The following is a 21,684-nucleotide window of genomic DNA, read 5'->3' as shown; positions in this document are numbered from 1 at the left end:
TGCTGCGGCAGTGATAAGTATGAAAAACGGCCATAAGTTACTTTTTTTCAGGGCTGCTGTAACTTGAGTGGTCACTAAATGAATGATTGTAAATCGAGGACTAGTTGTAAACCATTGATTTTTCAAATGAAGCTTCACCCTACTACAATTAGACAGAGCAATAGGAGGAACCATTGCACACCGTGCCAAATGTTTTTAAAAGATTTTTCAAAAGTCTTGGTAATCTTTGGGGGTGACAGAAACGGGGCATTTTTCAGAGTCTTTGGGACAAAAATATAGGACTGTTATGAATGCCTGGCTGCTGGGCTACTCCAGGCTTTTATCAGTGGAAGTATATTCAGCAGTCAACGTCCTTTCTTAAGGATGTATTTCATGTCTTACACAGATTTGCTCTAATAATAATCTGTTGTCCTTAAGAATCCTTAGAATTTCTGGTCCTGAATCAAACTGTTATGTAAACTTTCTGCAGGAGGAAGCCGTGGGTGTGTATGGGATATAAACACTATATGGCTGTAAACTAAGAAAGGTATGGTGCTTTTTGTTTGCTTGTGTGTTTGTTTTTGAGGCTAGAAATCTTTTGCCGATTCTGGGAAGTTTGCATGTGACTCTTTGATAAGATCAAGCCCACTGGCACTGAAAAAAGTGACTTATGACCATTTTTCACACTTACGACTGTTGCAGCATCCCCACAGTCAGGAGAGGCCAGGCGAGGAGATCTATGCCTCGATGTGAGTGATATTGAATTGGCCACACCCAGTTAATAACATGACCACCAAGCCATGTTCACCTAGTCACATGAACACCAAGCCATGCCCACCATCTAAGCCACGCCCACAGAACCAGTTATTAAAAAATTTGAATCCCGCCCCTGTACTCAGGCAAATACCAGATTCCCCACTTACCAATAGCCAATGGCAGAAGACCTCCAGACTGTAGGCAGGGGACAACTTTGATTCCAGTTTTCTCAAATCTCACCCAGAATCCGAGTTGAATAACATCATGACTGTCCTCTCATCCCCTTATAAGGAACGGTGACATTTTGCAAGGATAGCAGTGGAAGGAAACAACCATCCCCAGATGTTAAGAGAAGAAGTCTTTTAAATTAGCAAGCATCAACAAAGATGAATCACTCCCAAGAGCAATGGAGGAGGAGGAGAAGAAGAAGAAAGGTGCAGGCAACTCCAAGAATAGACATTGAGAAGGCAAAATAACAGGGAAGGGAAAATACTAGTCAGCAACCCAGATCCTAAAATCTAAACAGCTGCACCTGAACCAAGAGAGAAAATTACTAGATTGATGATTGGGGTGCATGTTTCCAAAGGCATAGCAATGATCATTCAGCAGTGAATATTTCACGGATTTACTGCTGGAGTTGGAAAGAAATTACAGTTACTACCAACCTGCCTTCCATCAAGGACCTGTATACCACACGAGTCAAAAAGAGGGCTGTGAAAATATCTACAGACCCCTCACATCCCAGACATAAACTGTTTCAACTCCTTTTCTCAAAACAACACTATAGAACACTGCACATCAGAATAACTAGACACAAGGACAGTTTTCCCCCCGAAAGCCATCACTCTGCTAAACAAATAATTCCCTCAACACTGTTTAACTATTACAAAGTCTGCACTACTATTACTGTTAATCTCTCATCACTCCTTATCACCCATCCCCTCCCACTTGTGATAGTAGGACTGTAACCTTGTTGCTTGTATCCTAATGATTAATATTGACTGTTTCCTAGTATGATTTGATTGCTGATTGTACCCTATGACTATCATTAAGTGTTGTACATTATGATTCTTGATTCTTAACGAATGTATCTTTTCTTTTATGTATACTGAGAGTATTTACACGGACAAATTCCTTGTGTGTCCAATCACACTTGGCCAATAAAGTATTCTACTTGAAATGCTTGGCTGTTGAAATCCTGCCATCTAGTGATTACTTTATAATTTCATCAAAGAAAAAGAATAGGAATAGGAATAGGTATAAGTATAGGAATAGGAATAGGAATAGGAATAGGAATAGAATAGAAGAGAAGAGAAGAGAAGAGAAGAGAAGAGAAGAGAAGAGAAGAGAAGAGAAGAGAAGAGAAGAGAATTCTTTATTGGCCAAGTGTGACACACAAGGAATTTGTCTTTGGTGCACATGCTCTTAGTGTACATAAAAAGAAAAAAAATTCATTCATCAAGAATCATAAGGTACAACACTTAGTAATAGTCATAGGTTACTAATAAGCAATCAAATCATACCAGGAAACAAATAAAACAATATAAATTATAAAGATACAAGCAGCACGGTTATAATTATAAGTGGGAAGAGATAGGTACTAGGGAGGATGAGAAGAAGAATAGTAATACAGTCTTAGTAAATAGTTTGACAATGTTGTGGGAATTAGTTGTTTAGCAGAGTGATGGCGTTTGGGAAAAAGCTGTCCTTGTGTCTAGTTCTTTTGGTGTGCAGTGCCCTATAGCATCGTTTTGAGGGTAGAAGTTGAAACAGTTTATGTCCAGGATGTGAGAGGTTTGTAGATAATTTCACAGCGGTCTTTTTGACTTATGCAGTATACACTGGCAAACAGTACTAAAACCCATAAAAAGGCATACAGTATTAAACCCAAGCCAATTCATTGAACGTTTTGATAGGACAAATTACTGTATGCTTCTTTCTATTTTTGTTCAGTCATTTTATTAATTATTCCAGGTCTTCCGTGTCAAGCTATGCACCATGCAAATTCAGTGAAATATATCCTCCTCTCCCTAAGGGATGATACTCCTCCAGCATCCTCAGAGGAAAAAGGAACTATTTTGAGCACCTTTGTGACAATCTACTACACCTTGGGCATGGCAAATCTGATGCAGAAAGAATAATATCCTTGCCAGTGGCCAGAGCAAAGGAGTTGAATATGGGAAGCACAAACAAAATTCTTTTGCACAGATGAGTACTTCATCAGATAGCTTGGGGTCTTTCCATCAGTAGGGGTAAACCAGTGCTGGAATATAAGTGTAAAAAGTTATCACCCACCCCTCTCCTAGAAGAATGAAATATTTTGGGGGATATTAAAAAAGGTGGAATATTATATTTCCCTAGATGAGAGATGGAGAAACATGTTTTTTTTAAGACAGAAAACATACTCTAAGTCTTTCTTAATAGCCTCAGCTTTTGAGGCCAGCTTTAATGAATTGCAGATTTGGTAATCCATTCAAGGCAGGGTATTATGAAACAAAGGCAGAATTAGGAAGAATGGTAGGATTAGCCCTCACTCAAGATCCAAACTAGGACAAAGTCATTAAGCCATAATAGGAATTGTCCAACACGCTTTCAGAATACAAGCCCCTTAATTTCATTGTCTCAGTTGCATCACCCCCAGCAAACTTCAACCAAACCTGGGAGCTCCGACAACCGCCTAGGATTTGTACTTTGCCTATAGAACCAGCTATGACCCCTACATGGCCCCATGGGAGTCTGACAACCAATAGAATAATGTTCTTGCACAGGAACAGTAAGCTCAAGTGCAAAGCCCTCACTCTCAACTCCATGTGGTCAGCTGCACTAGAAGCATGTGCTTGCTGGTTCTGCTTCATCATTAAACCCTCTTTCCATTCAGCCTCCATGTTTCCAGGGTCTTTCTTCCTGGCTTGGAACTGTACCAGATGGATATTTCTTCCCACATAAGGTTGATGGTTTAGTAATATAAAAATATAAATAATTAACCAAATAAATACATACTGGGTAGAATGTAGTCTGGATTCCCAGGAGGGAGGAGCATTTTAGAGAATCAAGAGGCAGCTTGGTTGAGGGGAAGAGGGTTAAGCTGCTTATCCCTAGGTGTTCCCACAGTATAGCTTTAATAATGCAAGGAGTTTGCTTTAGGTTTGGCAAGATTTCTGTCTATGAGTGAGAAACAATCAAAGAAATTGCTTAGAAGATACTCAGCGTGTCTTTCTTGCTTTTTGGAGCCTGACAAATTGATTCAGGGTAGGGAAGAAGCATCAGGCCTTAAATGAACTTCCATTATTGATTTTTCCTTGACTTTTCTACCACCAAAGAACGTTACTGCAACCTGCAGAAGGCTGAAAAATGCCTGGAAGAATTTCAGGGGTTAGATTGGAAAAGAGCTGCCAAACTTAAAGTATGCACCAAGGACATTATTGTGGCACTTGGCAGGTAAGCAAAAAAATTGTTTAAAAGTGAACTGATTAATAATGACAGAGATGCATTATCTGAACAGATTAAGGACAGAGGTGACCGATGGGCCACATATACAGGTATGTCCTTGGCTTACAACAGTTTGTTTAGTGACCATTCAAAGTTACAATGGCATTGAAAAAAGTTACTTATGACTATTTTTCACACTTACAACCACTGCAGCATTCCCATGGTTTGCCTTACCTAAATTGGCTTGCTTAAGATAAAACTCAAAATTTACCTGGGGTCGTTTAAAGTTAATTAGGACCTAAGCTGACCAGGAAATGACCCCTTTCTGTGTTTTGAAATTCTATATCTTTAAAATGACTCCTGTTGATTGTGATGTGCCAATCCAAGCTAAGTATTGTTAGAAGCATTTCTGAATCTTTTAAAAAAACATGTTTTTCTAGATTTATGTCCCATATTTCCTCCAGAGGCTGAAGGCCCCATAACTAGCATTTTTTCCTTGCATTCTTCTTCCACAACTGCTGTGTTAGATAATTTGGTTTGAGACTGGACCAAAGTCAGGGAACTTCTCTCAGTGAAATTAGACTTGAACCAGATTCTCTCCAGTAAACAATTTGACAACTGCACCAGAGGTGGTATTCAGCAGGTTCTGACCAGTTCTGGAGAACTGGTAGCGGAAATTTTGAGTAATTTGGAGAACCAACCAATACCACCTCTGACGGGCCCCACCCCATCTATTCTCTGCCTCCCAAGTCCCAGCTGATCGGCTGGGTCTTCTTTGGTTGCCCTGCCCAGGAGAACGGATCTGGAAAGCAGGTTAGCGGGATGGGGAGGGAATGGGGATTTTGCAGTATCCTTCCACTGCCATGCCCACCAAGCCACACCCACCAAGCCACGCCCACAGAACTGGTAGTAAAAACATTCAAATCCAACCACTGCTGGATATATATCTCAATAAAAACAGACTCTTCTGGAAAGCAAAAAAGCCTAAGATGTGATTGATTCTGTTCTTATGAGATATTGGTACAGAATTCACTTCACCTTTAGGATCGGTTGGAAGGGTTCAGTTCCAAGTGGGAAGAAAGACACTGGAAACATGGGGTCTGCTTGGAAAGATGCTTTAATGGTGAAGCCGAACCACCAAGCATGTATGATTCTGGGTAGCTGACCACATGGAGAGTGAGATATATTTATACCCTCTGTTGGGCTTTGAACTTGCTTCCTGTTCCTGTGGCAAGAAATGTGTCCTGATTGGTTGTCTGACTCGCATGGGGCCATGCAGGAGTAACTTTGTAGGTTGTCTTGAGTCCCAAGCTTGGTTGAAATTTGCTGGATGATGCAATGAAGGGCCATGAAATGGCGCTGTCTGGAGGAAGTAGATCTTCGTTATGTAGAATAAACAGTTGCAGGTCTTAATGGCCCATTAACAAAGTAGGGGGGCTGAGTTTCTGCCTCTCTGAGTTTCTACTGCTTTTTTAGGGGAAATATTCTTCCTTTTTAATATATCCTAAAATATTTCATTTTTCTAGGAGAAGGGTGGGTGCTAACTTCCTACAGATAGAAGGAAAACATATTTTTTTTCCCTAACTGGAAATATTTTTAAGCCTCAAAAAGCCAGGGGAGTTAGACCTTATAAAAGCATCCCAAACTCAGTTGATCAATTTGTCTTTGTGGTGGTGGTGGGGAAATTCCTGTGTTACTACAGCAGTTAGACTTATCCGAGAATGAGTCCTATTAAAGGACTGCCTAGGGAAGACTACCTAAGATGGAAGCCCAGTTCTCCATCACAGCAAAATCAAACCTAGCTCAGTGGAGGTTATGTAAAATCTGATCTCTGCCATTGCATCCATCTATAAATGGTAGGAGCAAGGCTCAATTGGCTTTATGATACACATTGCATCAGGCCATTAAGCAGGTTGGTTTGGTGATGGCTTCCTGACCTACATGAACACAAGCAATTTGTGAGCTTCATCGCCATTTTTCAGACTTATTTTTTTTCCAGTTGCTCACTGTAGTAGTATTCTATCCACATCCTACTCAGGTCAGAGCATTTTCAGCTTTTAAGCCTAGTTGGCCAGATGCTGCCAGTTGCCAGGCCGTTTCTTTACTAAGAGTATCAAAAACGAAGAATCGGTAAACAAATGAAAGATAATTTATAAGATTTTATTACTGTTGATACCTGAGAATTTACATGAAAACATGGTTCTGAAAGATTCTATTTCGTGGTTGGGGAATGGAGGGTTAATCTGGGATGCTTTTTAGGCAACAGTGGGACTCGGGTATATATGGACATATTCATGACTCCATATGAGAGTATTATAAATGTCATAGAAGTACCAATAGAAGAGAATATTATAGCATTGATAATGTTACCTCGTTGGGTAATGAAACGTCTGCAGGAAAACGAGCATCAAGAACCCCACTGTCCCAGAAGTGGACAGAAATTGAAATATATTAAGAGGTTAAAATATTTGGAACGGTCCATTTTAGAGTCAACATTTTGCACCTCACCCTAAAACAGGCCTCCATCTTATTGAGTTTATTGTATATTGAGATTGAACTGGGACATAATCCCTGCAGCACTATTTTGAGTATTTCTTACTCCAAAGGCAGTCTCATTGAGTCTCAAAAATGCTTACCGCCTGGGAATATATTCCAAAGTAGTTGGATAAGATTGGGGAATATAGAAGAGATATGCCAATACATTACATTTTCTCCTTTTTATCTTTTTCAAAAATTGTCACTAGGGGCAGATTACGCTTGTATTTCCTGCAATAATACCCTCGATCCAGCCAATATAATCGAAGACCTTGGTGTAGACGCCCGGTTCAAGAAGTTGGGCACAAGGAAAGCGCCCCCAAGATACAATGCCTTGGATTTGTTCATTACAGATGAGGGGTCCCCCAGAATCACCCTGTTGAGAAAAATCAAACATGGAACATCACATTACTATCTAAGAATGGAAGTGGAGCAAACAGTTTCCTTCCATCGTCCATTCCCATATAACCCCAAATGTTTTCACTTCGGTGTTCCCCAATGCAGGATCCTTGTACAATTTAACTCCTAGAGTGTCCCCCCACCAGGATCAACGGTATTGAGTATATAACAGTAAATATTCCCAGGCAGTAAGCTTTTTTTAAACTCTGGAAATCCAGACACCTAGAAGGCACTGGAATTAGAAAAAGCTGTGACTTGGTATGCATCTTTCTACAAGATGCCTTCAAGGCTCAATCGCTTATCATAGCTTTGAAAACTGGCCCTGTTTCTTTAGGAGTCTGTCTTAGAAGGGATCATCTTACCTTACATGAATCTTTGCCTCCTTCCAGGATACCTGCACACAATGTGTTCTTCCCTGACATTGCTGGGTAAGCTGCTTGACACACTGGATTATGGAGTATATTAATGTCAACACAATGAGGGACTTCGGGATAAGTCACTGAAAAAATAAAAATAGGTGAAGTTACACAGTTCCACCTTTCTCAATTTACCTCCTAGATACATAGAACTATAACTTCCATTGTTTCCAACCAATAGAGCTTATCTCACTGCCTCAGAGTAGAAAGTATTGTCTTTCAAGATGTCCAAAGGGGACACCTGGAAAAAATAGATTTAGTTAAATGTTTTGCAAAAGGTGGTTTTTGTCAAAATATTAATAGGTAAGGGTATCTGAAGGCTTCTCAACTTCTTCCAGTGCTCTGTGCAAAGATTGCCTTGTGGGCAAAGTAGGACTTTTGCTGGTTCAAGGGTCATATAATTGATCTGGCATCTTCTGGAGAAGATCTAGAACACATTTGGCAGCTTTCACATTTGAAAGCTTTAAGAATTGTGGACTTCATTTCTCAAAATTCCTCAGGCAACATACTGAAACTTCCATATCTGAAGATGAAGCAGCCCATAAGCTTGTATTGTGAAGAAGAACAAAAAGGCAGGTATTGTGTCTAAAAGATGGATATAAGTCTTGAGGAAACCAAGGAAAAATGTCATCTGAACCAGACAAAGAAAGCTGAGTCTGAGAACATGGAATAAACTCAATCCCAGCTAATCAACAAATAGCAATAGCACTTAGACTTATATACCACTTTACAGTGCTTTGCAGCCCTTTCTAAGCAGTTTACAGAGTCAGCATATTGTCCCCAACAATTTGGGTCCTCATTTTACCCACCTCAGAAGGATGGAAGGCTGAATCAACCTTGAGCCTGGTGAGATTTGAACTGCCAAATTGCAGTCAGCTGGCAGCCAACAGAAGTAGCCTGCAGTACTGCATTCTAACCACTGAAACATCGCAGCTCTTACTGCTTTTGATGTTTGGTCTTACTTGGTCTGTAGCTTGGTCTGAAAGTATAGTCAGAGATCCCTACCTTGAGGAGATGTGGTTGTGCCCCAGCCCATAACACTGCAAATTGAGCCCATACTGGGAGGGCTGGAGGGCAATCTAAGAGGCGCAATGTGTTCACTATAGTTAACAGAACTGTTCAGCCTGATCAACATGATATCTTGGCTCCATTGGGTACAGTTCTTCGTACTGAGGCAACACAACTTCTCCTTCGGGACTCTTATCTGCTCATCCTCAAAGTGTACATGTACATTATGCACACCAAGCCTTATCTGGATATCGTCCCTACAAGAAAAACAATGAAAAGTTAAGGAGTCCGTGTGGTTCTGATATTAATGTTATGATTTCGTATTGCACACATCCTCTGTCAACCCAACCTATTTCGAAGGATTTTAGGATAGATAAAGACGAACACAAGATCTGCTCTTGTTTTGAAGAGCTATGGAGATTTTATTATTTATTTATTTGTCAAGTATGTATTAGATAACAGATATCAGTATAAACATGATACATGAAATGGATACGAATAAAAGGGAACATTTGGACAGGGACAGTAAGCACGCTGGTGTGCTTATGCACGCCCCCTTACAGACCCCTTAGGAATGGGGTGAGGACAACAGTAGACAGTGTAAGGTTAAAGTTTTGGAGGTTTTGGGAAGAAACCAGAGAGTCAGGTGTGGTGCCTTGCCCAGGCCTTTGACAAGGGAGAGAGAAGCCCCTCACATGTTTTTATCTTTTATGCTTTTTTTTTTAAAAAAAAAGAAATTTATTTTCTTATTGCAAACCCCCAGAGCCAGGTAGCATATGGTTAATCTATTCTGGTTGGTTGCACAGTCAGTCAGATATTTAGACTGGATTTGCCATTTTTATCCACCTATCGAGTCCTTCCTGAGGACCTGGTGTAGGTAGATGTTGTGGTTCCATGGTATTAAAGGGATTGTCACAGGATGTAAGCTGTTCCAAGTAAAGTTGCCTTCTGCAATTGACTGTGGTGATTTTGTCAATGCTGATATGAAGGTAATGTTCCAGATATTGTTTGTTGTTATTGCATCCCAGAAAAAAAGGAAATACTATGGTGAAGTAGAAGGAAATTATACCATAAATATAAACAGCATTGCTCAAGATATGATTGTGAGGAGCAGTAGCAGCAGAACACTCATTCAAAATGCATAGAGAAGTCACTACAAATTAGCAGAAACATTATAACAAAACTCTGGATATTTAAGTACAATCTCCCGCAATCCTGCCACTTTCTGTAATGCTCTCACCTGTTGCAGTGTGCAGCGGTGAGCACCCATTCGTGGTTGAGCAAGGTCCCTGAGCAGAATAACCCGGCAGAGTTATACAAGTATACAAGGAAAGGATGTTTGCTTTTGTAACATTCAGAACCTCCCATGATCAGTTCAACAGCGTATGTTTCTGCAAAGAAAGATTCACTGTTTGGCTGTGGAATCGAACAGAATCACTTTTATTAGTAGTGTTTCTATCAGTACTGTAATTTTGGAGGGGCCCAGAAGACTGTGGGACACACAGCATCAAATCTGGATTATTTGCAAATCATATACATGCCTATATCAATATAGGTAAACTATCTGTGAATCTTTAAGTGATTAATGTGTGTGTGTGTGTGTGGTATATAGACTTATATACCGCTTCACAATGCTTTACAGCCCTCTCTAAGTAGTTTACAGAGTCAGCATAATTGCCCCCAACAATCTGAGTCCTTGTTTTACCCACCTCGGAAGGTTGGAAGGCTGAGTCAACTTTGAGCCTGGTGAGAGTCGAACTGCCTAATTGCAGTCAGCTGGCATCCTGCAAAAACAGCCTGCAGTACTGCATTCTAACCACTGCTCTTTACACTAGACTATACTAAACTTAAATAAATCTCAGGATGATATAATTCAAGGTGTATGAGTGAAATTAGGAGCTCTACCTTTGAGAGTGGTGTTTACCGTACTGATGCTTCGTTGGATTTCATCATCATATGCAGACTCTACATCAAATGAAGAGCAAAGGTGACATATTAGGCCAAAAAAACTCATTTAAATCAGCGTTTCTCAACCTTGGCAACTGGAAGTGAAATAGAAATTTTTAAAAACCCCAGAATTCTCATTCAGGGATCATACAGTTATTTAAAGCAGTGTCTTGCTGCTGGAACTGTGGAAGCTCCTTATAAACAGCAATATCAATGAGCTAATTGTACTTTCAACCAATTAAATCGGTTTTTTTTTCAACTTTGGCAATTTGGAGATGTGTGACCTTCAATTCCCACAATTTCCCGGCAGAGTATGGAGAATTCTGGGAATTGAACTCCGCACATCTTCAAGCTGCTGGACAAAGGCCATAATCTGCAAGCTTGAACAAGCAAAGCTGGAGACAGGTGTTGTTGTGGTTAGCAGGCAGCGAGGACTCAGATGAGGGGCCAGGACCATTAGGGAGTGGACTGCTGCCTTCAGAGATTGTGGGGGCTGGCAGCAGTGATGAGGAGGTTCCCGAGGAGCCTGTGCCAAGTGCGTGTGCGTGCAGGATTGCTCGTAGGAAAGAGCAGTTACAACAGCACGGGTGACTTGGGAGTAAGGCTGCAAAGTTATGGCCCCTCCTTCAAGAAGATAAAAGCCAACTGTGAAAATAACCTTCTTTGCAGAAGGCAGACATTTTGAAACAGCCTCGCGGACATTACAGTTGGTATTTGAAGACTCTTGTAAACTATTTCTTATCTGTTGTTTTTTGTCAGACTTGAAAAAAACTTGACAAGGCTCTTCCTTGTCGGAGCTAATTAGTTGGAAGCAGCCTTTTGTCTGTCAAGAAACAAGATTCTTAGCTGAAACTTCAACAGATTATACAGCTGCCTTTGTCTTGTGTTTGCTTTCTTGGAACCAGATTTGGGTCAGAAAAGGTGTTCAGTCCTTTTCACACAGTCCCCCCGCACAGTGGGGAACTAGTTCTTAATACAGGTAGTTCTTGACTTATTTAGCGACCGTTCAAGGTTACAACGGCACTGATTAAAAAAATGACACGGCCATTTGTCACATTGACTGTTGCAGCATTCCCACGGCCACATAAAAAAAACCAGGTGCATAGCATCTGACTCCTATTTATGACGGGTGCAGTGTGTCCCTGGCTCATGTGATCACTTCTCACAAGCGAAGTCAATGGAGAAGCCAGGTTCACTTAAGCACCGTGTTACTAACTGAACAATTGTATTGATTCACTTAACAACTGTAGCAAGAAAGGTCGTAAAATGGGACAAAACTCAGGGTTAACAGATTTTTTTCATTTAAACAACAAGCATTTTGAACTAAATGGTGGTTTGTAAGTTGAGGACTACCTGTAGATTGCTAAATCTGACTTTGCGGGTCTCTACAGTTCTACTTTCCAGGACATTTTTTTTGCACACCGGTTAAGGTCCTTGTACTGAAGATGAAAACTGGGATCATCTTAGTCAAATCAGGACATACAATGAACAGTAATTCCTGGGTTTCAGATTTACAATCCAGGAGAAAGTAAGTACAAACAAAAAGGAATTTTCAAGTCTCAGATCTAAAAAAAATAGTATACATCTCCAGTAATGCTGCAAACAGGTTAAATCTCATGATTCTGATGGCTGAGATCTAAGACATCTGGTCTTATCAAAAGTTCTGGCATATTTTGCGACTTCCAGTTTGAGCTTCTTCGGTGACAGACTGAAACCTCATCTCTCCGAGGCTTCAATCCATGCTCGCTGCTGGAGCGCCCCGAGCTGGCTGGTTTTGGGGTTAAGCCACCCCGTAGAGGTGGTGAAGAGGGGGAAGACTGCCTGCAGGGTTGAGGAGAGCCACATCTCTCCTCCCCAGCTGGCCATTACTCCCTTTCCCGAAGGCGGTTGTAGTGGTGGTCAGAAATGGCCACCACAAAGAAGAACTCAACCGGAAAAGAATGTGCAGGAGGAAGATAAGAAGAGAAAGTTTTGGTTGACCAGTCAAACAGCAAAAGCAACAAATAAGGTACCCTGGAATTTAAACTTAACAACATTGTTCCCAAAGAAGATTTTGAAGCTGCGAAGGAGAGAGAGAAGGGAAAGGATTAGGTTTTTTTTTCTTCCCTTCCTTATACTGACAGCTAAGAGACTTAAGCAAGAAACTGAAAAAAAAATCCACTTTGACATAAATAGGCATCTAAGCTGAAAATAAAAGTCAAAGGGATAAATAAAGATTTCTGGACATTTAAAAGTTTTTAAAAGTTGGAAAGGAGAAAAAAAAAGAATAGAAGGGCAGGATCTGGAAAAATGGAGGAGACTGCCTGGAATTAAGGAATGGAACTGTAATTAAAAGGAACTTACAGTGAAATTTTAACAAGATTCCTCAAAGATACATTTTAATGGAAACTTGGTAACAAAATAATAGAACGCCAGGAAGAGAAAGTGGAAAAAAGAAGCAAGTAGAAACAGCCTTGGATTATTTGGATTACTTGGTGATTTTTCGTTTTTGCATCTAGATGACTAAAATTAACTGGGTGGTTGTTTAAAAGTTTTTAAAATGGTATCACTCTTAGAAGAACTGAAAACGGAACTTAAAAAATGAAAAGAAGATGCACAAGAAGGGAGAAGTTCTTTTGGCTTTGTGTTTCAATTCTTAGAAATGGAGATCTGGAACTATGAGAAGCAATGAGAAACGCTTGCAGAACAAGAAGATTGGGACAAAGAAGAAGCCATCTTTAATGATCAAATAATTTTAAGTGAGGAGAAAAAAGAAAAGGGGGGAAAGAGAGTGAAAGGTTTGACATTAGAAAAAACAACCAAAAAGAAGAAGAACAATTTGAAAGATAAGTATAATATTAGAAAGCAACAGAAGAGGGGATTACAGATGAGAGAGTTAGAAGTAGAGAGACGAGGGGGTAAAAAGGGGAGGGGGAAGAAGAGGGGGAAGAAGGCAAGGAAAAGAAGTTGTAAAAGACAGAAACAAGAAATGGAGAAACAGGGAAAAGATATAAGGATTGTAACCATAAGTTTGTTTAGAGATAATGGGTGAATATTTAATTGTAAAAGGAATTCTGCAAAGGTACATAAGATAGCTTTGTTATATTACAAATAGAAATAACTTTAGAAAATATGATGATGGATAAAATATTTATTGTAATGTAGTGGGATGTTTGTTAATAAATAAATGAATTAAAATGATTGAGAGAATTAAAAGGGAACATTTTTAATTATTAGTAATGTTTTATAAAAATATAAGTGAGAAATATGGGGGAAAAAAGAATTAACTATAGAGAGTTTATAAGTGTTCCCAAGGAAGTATGATATTCAAATGAAAAGAAATGTTAAAGATGTTAAGATTTTAATGTATATTAATGATAGAATTGAATTGGAATGGAATGTGTTTTATTTACACACACATATATATATTTCTTTTTAAGAATATAGTGTCTATTTTAAGAATGTACCAAGCAGAATTCTATTGGAAGTTATGTATTATATTGAATGCTATAATCTTAAAGCTATACATTGAAGCTTAAATAAGAGCTTGAATGGATAAAATTAAAGGATATAAAGGTGTCATATTCTAATTGGTAACTACAGGGAAAAATTTGCTTAATAAGAAAAGATAATGTGAAATTGTAACAGGACAGACAAAGGTATAAATATAATGATTTGAATTGAGATAATTAAAACAAAGTTGAGAAAATTAGAAGAGGGGAAAAACTATGTAGAAAATATAAAATAGTAATAAGATATGGAATAGAATATAAAAATGAGCATGAAATTGAGTTTTGTGTCTGTATGAAGAAGTGATAACCTGGGACCATGCTATTTTCAAAAAAGATGTTTTATTTGTATTTTGTTTTTGTGAAAACCCAAATAAAATTTTCAACAAAAAAAAAAGTTATGGCATATTTTGCTCTGCTTCTTTGCTGCTCAAGAACTTAACGGTATCACTGCCAGTCAGATTATGCTAATCAGTTGAAGGAATAAGACTAGTTCAGATTAGCTTCTAAAAAGGATGGGCTTTTAGAAGAAATTGGTCCAGAGTCTGCTCTTGCACTACTGGATTGCTAAGCAAAAAAAAAAAGGTGGCTTAATGGGGGGCAGAATAGGAGATAGTAGCAGAGAAAGTGGGGAAATGATTGATGAAACATGGAATATAAACTATGAATTTGGATGGGAAGTTGATACCATTTGGATTTAGTTCACTAAAAACCGTTTGAGCCAACACTGATGGCAGTAAAATCCCTATGTGCAAGTTTTGATATTTGTTTCAGAAGCAATGACCCAGATGTTGCACGTTCTATAATGCAGCAAATCTAACAGAATGGGAGTTAACTTAAATCCAACAGATTTGTTTTACCAGTTGGAACAATAATCAATGTCCATTTCATACCCCATTTTTAAAAGACTATCCTAAGACTAAACCCAGACTAAACCCAACCTTTTTCTCAATGAATTTTATATTAATATGTTATCTTCCTCTATTGAATTAGTTGCCAAATAAATGGAAACACGAAGGCCCACCAAGCCATGCCTACTATACTTGTGATTATATATTTTTAATTGGCTAGTTTTGCTGATATGAATCAAATGTATCCATTCATATTATCATTACACATACAGCAATGGTCTTCTCCATTTGAACCAACCAGGCCTTCTTCCCCCACTCTCTACCTGTAACCTGCTTGTTCATCTAGACTTAATTTATTACATGAAGTTTTACTCATGTAACTCGAGGTTTAAATTGAAAAGATGCCTAAAGTCCTGTTTACCTTTTGTTCCATTGTCCAGGCTCTTACTGTAAGAAAGCTGTAGTATCAGAAGGTTTGCTAGCACTCTGATCATTGCCATAGCTTCCACTCTGTGTGGCAAATTGTTTGCTTGGACTTTAGAAATTTGGCAAGAATACACAGATCAAAATATTTGATTAAGCACATTGTTTGCTTCCACTCCAAGGCCTAGATACAGATGTGAAAAAAGAAGCCAAGTTCTCACCCTTCTATAAGCTGGTTCTATATCATGCACCCCGAGGCACGAAAGAATACCGCTAATAAGATTGGATACCAGAGATGGTATTCAGCAGATTCTGACCAGTTCTGGAGAACCAGTAGCGGAAATTTTGAGTGGTTCGGAGAACCGGCCAAAACCACCTCTGACTGACCCCACCCCCATCTATTCTCTGCCTCCCGAATCCCAGCTGATCGGCTGGGTCTTCTTTGGTTGCCCTACATAGAAGAACAGAGCTGGAAAGCAGGTTAGTGGGGTGGGGAGGGAATGGGATTTTGCAGTATCCTTCCCCTGCCACGCCTACCAAGCCACACCCACAGAACCGGTCGTAAAAAAAAAATTGAATCCCACCACAGAACTGCACCACAATCCAGCTGCTGTTTTTATTTTTATTTTTTGTCTCTAGGGCAAGTTTTCAGAAAAACAAATTAGATTTGGCATCCAAGTATTTTGAGAAGGCGGTTGATTATCTCATTTCAACAGAAGGAGATGTGGCTCCAGAACTGATACCTCTTTATCAAGAAATAGCCAAAATCAAACAAATGAAAAAAATACATGAAAAAAGCATTTCATATGCATTACAGGTAAAGGACTTCTTTTTTTTAATTTAATTGAAAAATAATGGGAAACTTCAACTGGTGCAAATGACAGTTATGTGTGTTCCTCTAGATCAGGGGTGTCAAACTCAAGGCCCACAGGCCGAATCTGGCCCCTGAGGCCACCCTGGAAACAGCAAAGGACCAGCCCGTGGTGCCTCGGCCAATGAAAATGGAGCTTGGGAAAGTCGCGGGTGGTCTTTCTCGAGCTTGGTTTTCATTGGCAGAGGGTTGCAGGAAGCTGTTGCAGTCAAAAACGGAGCTTGAGAACCTGTTTTCGCTGGCAGAGCACTCAGGCTGCCACAAGTGTCCCGACACGAGAGACGTCGAGCTGGCCATGGCAACTTTGGACACACCCACCCCAGCCACACCCACCCCATCCCCCTGAGGTCAAACACAACCCTGATGTGCCTCTCAATGAAATCTATTTTGCCACTCCTACTCTAGATCACACATTACACCTCTGCTTTCCCAGCTGTATTGGTTGCTAATTTTTTTTTTCCCTGGGTCAATTTAAGGTGCTGGTCTTGACCTTTAAAATCCTATATAAAATGGGATTATATGTATGAAATAAAGTTGGCCAATAACAAAGCACATTATTGTATTTGATTTTTTTTCACCATTGCTACCAGAGGTGGTATTCAGCAGGTTCTGACCAGTTCTGGAGAACCAGTAGCAGAAAATTTGAGCAGTTCGGAGAACCAGCAAATACCACCTCTGACTGGAGATATTACAGTATCCTTCCCCTACCACGCCCACCAAGCCACGCCCACAGAACTGGTATAAAAAAATTGACCACTGATTGCTACTGATATTAAACGCCACCACCCCACCACCCACAAAATATGTGCTGAGATAAATTCCTTTCCTGAAGATGTGATTCTGTGGGAAGCCTCCATGTTGGGGATTAGACCAGGATTCTAACTTTAGGATATAGTGAAAAAAGTTTTGAGAGCCATGGTGGCACAGTGATTAGAAGGCAATATTGCAGGCTAACAACTCTGCAGTGCACTGCCAGGAGTTCAATTCTGAATGGCTCAAGATTGACTCAGCCTTCCATCCTGATGAGGTAGGTAAAATGAGGACCCAGATTGTTAAGGGCAACATGCTGACTGTGTAAACTGCTTAGAGAGAGTTGTAAAGCACTGTAAAGCGGTATATGTTCTGTCTCACCTGTAGCCACCAGGTGAGAGTCCAAATTTCCAAAGGAAAATACTCAAACAGAAACAGGAACGACAGAGTTAACTTCCTTTGGCTGAATCCTTCTTTGGCAGTTTTCCCAGAAGCTGCCTACCAAGTCTGATAATGAGCAAAACCATAAATCAGAGGCGAACGCCATACAGAATAATTTATCTGAACTGCTAACTCAAATAAACAAGTTGACCCGAACAGGGATTCAGACCTAACACGCCCCCTTATATTCCCTGAGGGGCATGTCAGTTTCTTTTCTCAGTTCCTGATTTGACATTTCCTTTTATGATGTATGTCACGTTTCTGCCTGCGTCTTTGCCTTGCATCAGACCAGCATTTCTCGGCTTGATCTTCAGCTAATGACTCCGGCACACTCTCCTGATTATCTGCCAACACCTGAGGCACAATCAGGGAGGAAGATTCTGGGGAGAAAGATGATTCCGAAACTTCCAGCAAAGCAGGCTCAAAACTCAAGGCCAAATCCTCCTCTTCCTCATTACTCGAGTCTGTGTCACTCAACAAAGCAGGCTCAACCCTCCGAGTCACAACAGGTATATATGTCTAAGTGCTATTACTATTTGAGGGAATGTACTGCCAGATATCATGTGATGATTTTTGGTTTGTGAATTGCAAATATCCATCTCTTTCCTTTAGGCTCATTCTGTATCATTAGCTCTCTACCAGAAATTCAGTCCTGAAGTTGGATCTTCAGCATTATTTATTCCTGGGAAGGGCTTATGCTGCCACAGCAGAAGAGAAACACACTGGTAATTATGGAGTCAAACCATCAGATAAATATTGATTTATAATCCCTATCTTTTTAAAAATAATTCAAGATGGCAAACACATGATGGTAGTAGTAAAGGAGGACACCCCTGGTTAATGTTTTCAGTAACTAGGAAGTTCTTCAATTAATGTTTCTAGTAGATTAAGAAGAAAACAAACTTTAAATGAGAAATATACAGCCCAATAATTACTGGTTCAAAGCTGCCAAGGACACTAACTTCAACTTTAGTGATTTCCAAACTTGTTATAATAGGAAAACCACTTCTTGAATATTTCAATGAGCATTAACAAGATCATACTAAGAAATTATGGGATGTTCCGTGTTACATGCTAAAGCTACTGTGCGTATTACATAACACCAGAGATGTGTCAGAATGACTGTTACCAATGAAGTTGACTCACTCAAACCCAAAATGTTTGAACTGTATATATATAGAGTATGTATTTCTCCACCTTCTTAAGCTGTTCTTCTTTCGGCTGAGTGGCCAGTAAGGCACCCTCTCTACTTATGTACATAAATACAAAATAAAAATTAATCTATCTTTCTGGTTTGAAGTTTGTTTGGGTAAGGCACAGGGGTGGGATTCTACCAGTTCGCACCTATTCTCTAGAACCAGTTGTTAACATTCTAAGCAGTTGAGAGGACCGGTTGTTAGAAAAAATTACTGGTCTAATCCTGTAAGGAAGGCGGGAAGGAAACATTCTGGTGTCGCTTACAGAAACTGCCTCTACATTAACTCTTATTACATTCTTGGCAGGACTAGACTTCCTGTCTCAGGAACGTCTCTGGACTTTTTTTCCCCCTCGTTTGCTGGTACTTTGCTTGTGTGGAGTGACCATTCACACACTTACGACTTGCAGCATCCCCAGTCATGAGAGGCTAGGCGAGAAGATGCATGCCTCAATGTGAGTGATATTGAGTTGGCCACACCCAGCCAATAACATGACCACCAAACCACATCCATCCAGTCACGCCCACCAAGCCATGCCCACCAACTAGCCACACCCACAGAACTGGTTGTTAAATAATTTGAATCCCACCCCTGGTAAGGCACACTGGGCCAACAGACCTGCCAAGGGTTACAGCTAATAAATAATACTCCTTTTTCCTCCTTTCCCCTGGCTCTGTGGAAGACTGCTATGTGTTTAAAAATTTTTTGTCTTGTGTATTTTATTGTAAACTAGTCATGTAAAAGTGAGACAGGCAGCTATATTTAGCCGAATGATTTGAAAAATTTGTACTTCTTTTGGTACAACAAAGTGACATCAGATAAAAGAAGGAAAGTGAAATGGACTAATCCATACAACTTCCTTATACTGATTTGTTTTTCAAGATATATTTCATGCAAAATACACCACACTTGTTTTTTCTAGAGGCTGCTGAAAGGTATTTCAACGAGAGCTTGGTAGCCTACAAGGAAGCATTAGGAATGGACCATCCTCAGACAATCAGTGCCCTTAAAGTCTTCAGCAAGTGGCTTGGACTTGCTGGAAAAAGAAAGGTAATCACACATTTGCTGGCATACAGCTTGTCTATGCAAAAGCTGCAGGGAAGGACAGAGGCCCTCACAGCCAACAATAATAATCAGCTTGGAGGGATGTCCCACCCCCTCAAAAATGTAGCTATAAATGGGATGAGGACAGTGGTGAGATTCAGCCGCCTTCCACCGGTTCAAGTGAAACGGTTGTTAAATTGCTCCCCACTCTCAAAGTGGATCCTGGGTGCTCCGCTAAAATGAACAAAGGGACAACGGAATCGCTGGCGTAAGGTAAGGAGAAGGCCACTTTCCCTCTTTCTTCTCCCTGCTCCTCCTCCTTCCCTCATGCCAGCTGCTCCATTTTCCTGCAGGATTGCAGGGGAACAGAAATTGACCAAGTGTCTAAAACAGGATAAAAAGCCAATGCTAATTTGCTCCATCCCAGATCTTTAGGCAACACAGGACTGGAATAGGAGACCGAAAAAGATATGCCCAATATACAAAAGAAATTGACCTATAATTCTTGATTACATTTCTGCAACACACTTTTAAAATTAATTTCCATTCCTTTTTTAGAAAGTACTAAAAAGTAGTATTTTCTATTCCTGTACCAGCAGTAGTGTTTGATACTAGAGCATAACCCAGCTAGCTACAAAATGTGGTTAAAATTTACCTTTACAAAGAGGGTAGAAGGGGTGACAGACTCCTGATTTTAACTCTTCCTTCATGACTTGGTTTAATCCATTGTGCTACCCCATAATGCAGGCCGTTTAGTTTGGATTTAGTTTACTGCAGAAGCTCAGCCTTAGGATATGACCCAGCATTTAAAATGACCCCAGTATGATCAGCACACTCACACAACTTTACTACGAAAGGACAGATGTATCTTGATTGTGGCTTCCCTATAAGAGAGTGTTCCTCGACCTTGTTCATTTGAAGATATGTGGACTTCAACTTGCCATTTTTTTTTACTTCATATGCATGCCAAGGTAAGGTAGATTCCCCATCTGGTCATTTCTTTGGCCAAAGTAGACACATCAGCTTCTCTGTCCACTTAAAGTCCTGTCAACTGAGCTTGGACTTTCAATTTCCAGAGGTGGTTGGTAAGCAGAGGGAAGGATGACTAATAGTTAAGGGGTGTTCGTTTTGCCCACAGCGTAACGTAATAACACTTAGCACCTAACTGAATTTTAGAATCATCGCTTTAAATTAGTTAATATGGTAGGTTTCCATGTTACTTTTTCTGCTGTGGGGAAAAAATGTATTTTCTCTTCCCAATACATTTCTGGTCATTCTAATTCTAATTAACCAACAGAGATTATACTACCTGAGACTTCTCAGAAAACAACAACTGAATGAAAAACTGCTGGTGACCTTCTATCGCTGCACCATAGAAAGTATCTTAACTTACTGCACCTCTGTATGGTTTGCCAATTGCACAGTGGCAGACAGGACAGCACTCCAGAGGGTTAACATCATTGCCCAGAAGATCATTGGTTGCCCTCTTCCCCTCTTTGGAAGAGCTTTATAGCTCCCGCTGCCCTAAGAAAGTTCAAAACATCCTCAAAGATCCATCTCATCCTGGGAACCCCTTTTTTGAACTATTACCAACTGGCAGACAGTACAGGATAATAAAAACAAGGACAAATAAGCTGAAAAACAGCTTCTATCCCAGGGCAGTAGCTCTTTTTAATTCTACTGTATGGTGCAGTTTTGGTGCAGTGTCAGGGGTTTTCAATTCAGTGCCTGGAGTGTGAAGGATATGCGTTTGTGTTTATTTTCATGGTCATGATGTGCACTGAAGATGGTGTTTGACTTCATTGTACGAGGTGCAATGACAATAAAGTAAACTAACTAAACTAATTAAGCCACTATGAGAAAAGACAGAAGTAGGGCTCATATAAATTGTGTCGCCTCCTTCATTTTTCATCCAACCACCACTCCCTCCTCCATATCCCACTGAATAATTTTCCAAGCATAATGATGGTCTATTTTTCCTAAAATGTTGAATGTCCTAGCTTCTAAAATGGTGGTACTAATTTTTCTTCCGTTTACTTGGAAAGACAGGAAGCCTGAAAGAGGGGAAGTCGTCCGTCCGTCTGTCCGTCCCCGAGTTCAAAATAGGAGAAATGGAAAGGGATTGCCTGTTACCTTGACAAAAAATAAATA

General features: G+C 40.0%; 2 protein-coding genes across 2 annotated transcripts; one reads left to right on the top strand and one right to left on the bottom strand.

Annotated features, from left to right (window-relative positions):
* The first annotated feature begins 911 nt into the window (after positions 1-911).
* Positions 912-21,671, top strand: TTC23L (tetratricopeptide repeat domain 23 like). Its single transcript, XM_087923226.1, is given in 8 exon segments — positions 912-932; positions 2,652-2,872; positions 4,048-4,173; positions 15,871-16,048; positions 17,906-17,968; positions 17,970-18,018; positions 19,412-19,539; positions 21,579-21,671. Coding segments are annotated over 8 exon segments (879 nt in total).
* Positions 6,304-15,324, bottom strand: LOC113446162 (snake venom serine protease NaSP). Its single transcript, XM_026715684.2, has 6 exons — positions 15,230-15,324; positions 10,428-10,487; positions 9,763-9,913; positions 8,520-8,779; positions 7,461-7,597; positions 6,304-7,075 (listed from the first exon to the last, which is right to left on the bottom strand). The coding sequence occupies exons 1-6, from the start codon at positions 15,306-15,308 to the stop codon at positions 6,905-6,907; spliced, it is 858 nt and encodes a 285-aa protein (XP_026571469.1). The 5' UTR covers positions 15,309-15,324; the 3' UTR covers positions 6,304-6,904.
* Positions 21,672-21,684: the final 13 nt, after the last annotated feature.

The sequence above is a fragment of the Pseudonaja textilis genome, chromosome 2 (assembly GCF_049901715.1).
Source record: "Pseudonaja textilis isolate UNSWEBS1 chromosome 2, rPseTex1.2, whole genome shotgun sequence".
In the NCBI taxonomy this organism is placed as follows: Eukaryota; Metazoa; Chordata; class Lepidosauria; order Squamata; family Elapidae; genus Pseudonaja; species Pseudonaja textilis.
The sequence above is the reverse complement of the archived record's forward strand: the minus strand, read 5'-3'. Positions and strand labels throughout refer to the sequence as shown.

Excerpts from the sequence above, each read along its gene's own strand:
- LOC113446162 (XM_026715684.2), bottom strand. The coding sequence starts at position 15,308 with ATGGCAATGATCAGAGTGCTAGCAAACCTTCTGATACTACAGCTTTCT. Across the intron at positions 7,598-8,519 it reads CACAACCACATCTCCTCAAG|TGACTTATCCCGAAGTCCCT; the intron begins GTAGGGATCTCT and ends TTATTTTTTCAG. Across the intron at positions 7,076-7,460 it reads GAGGCAAAGATTCATGTAAG|GGTGATTCTGGGGGACCCCT; the intron begins GTAAGATGATCC and ends TTTTCTCAACAG.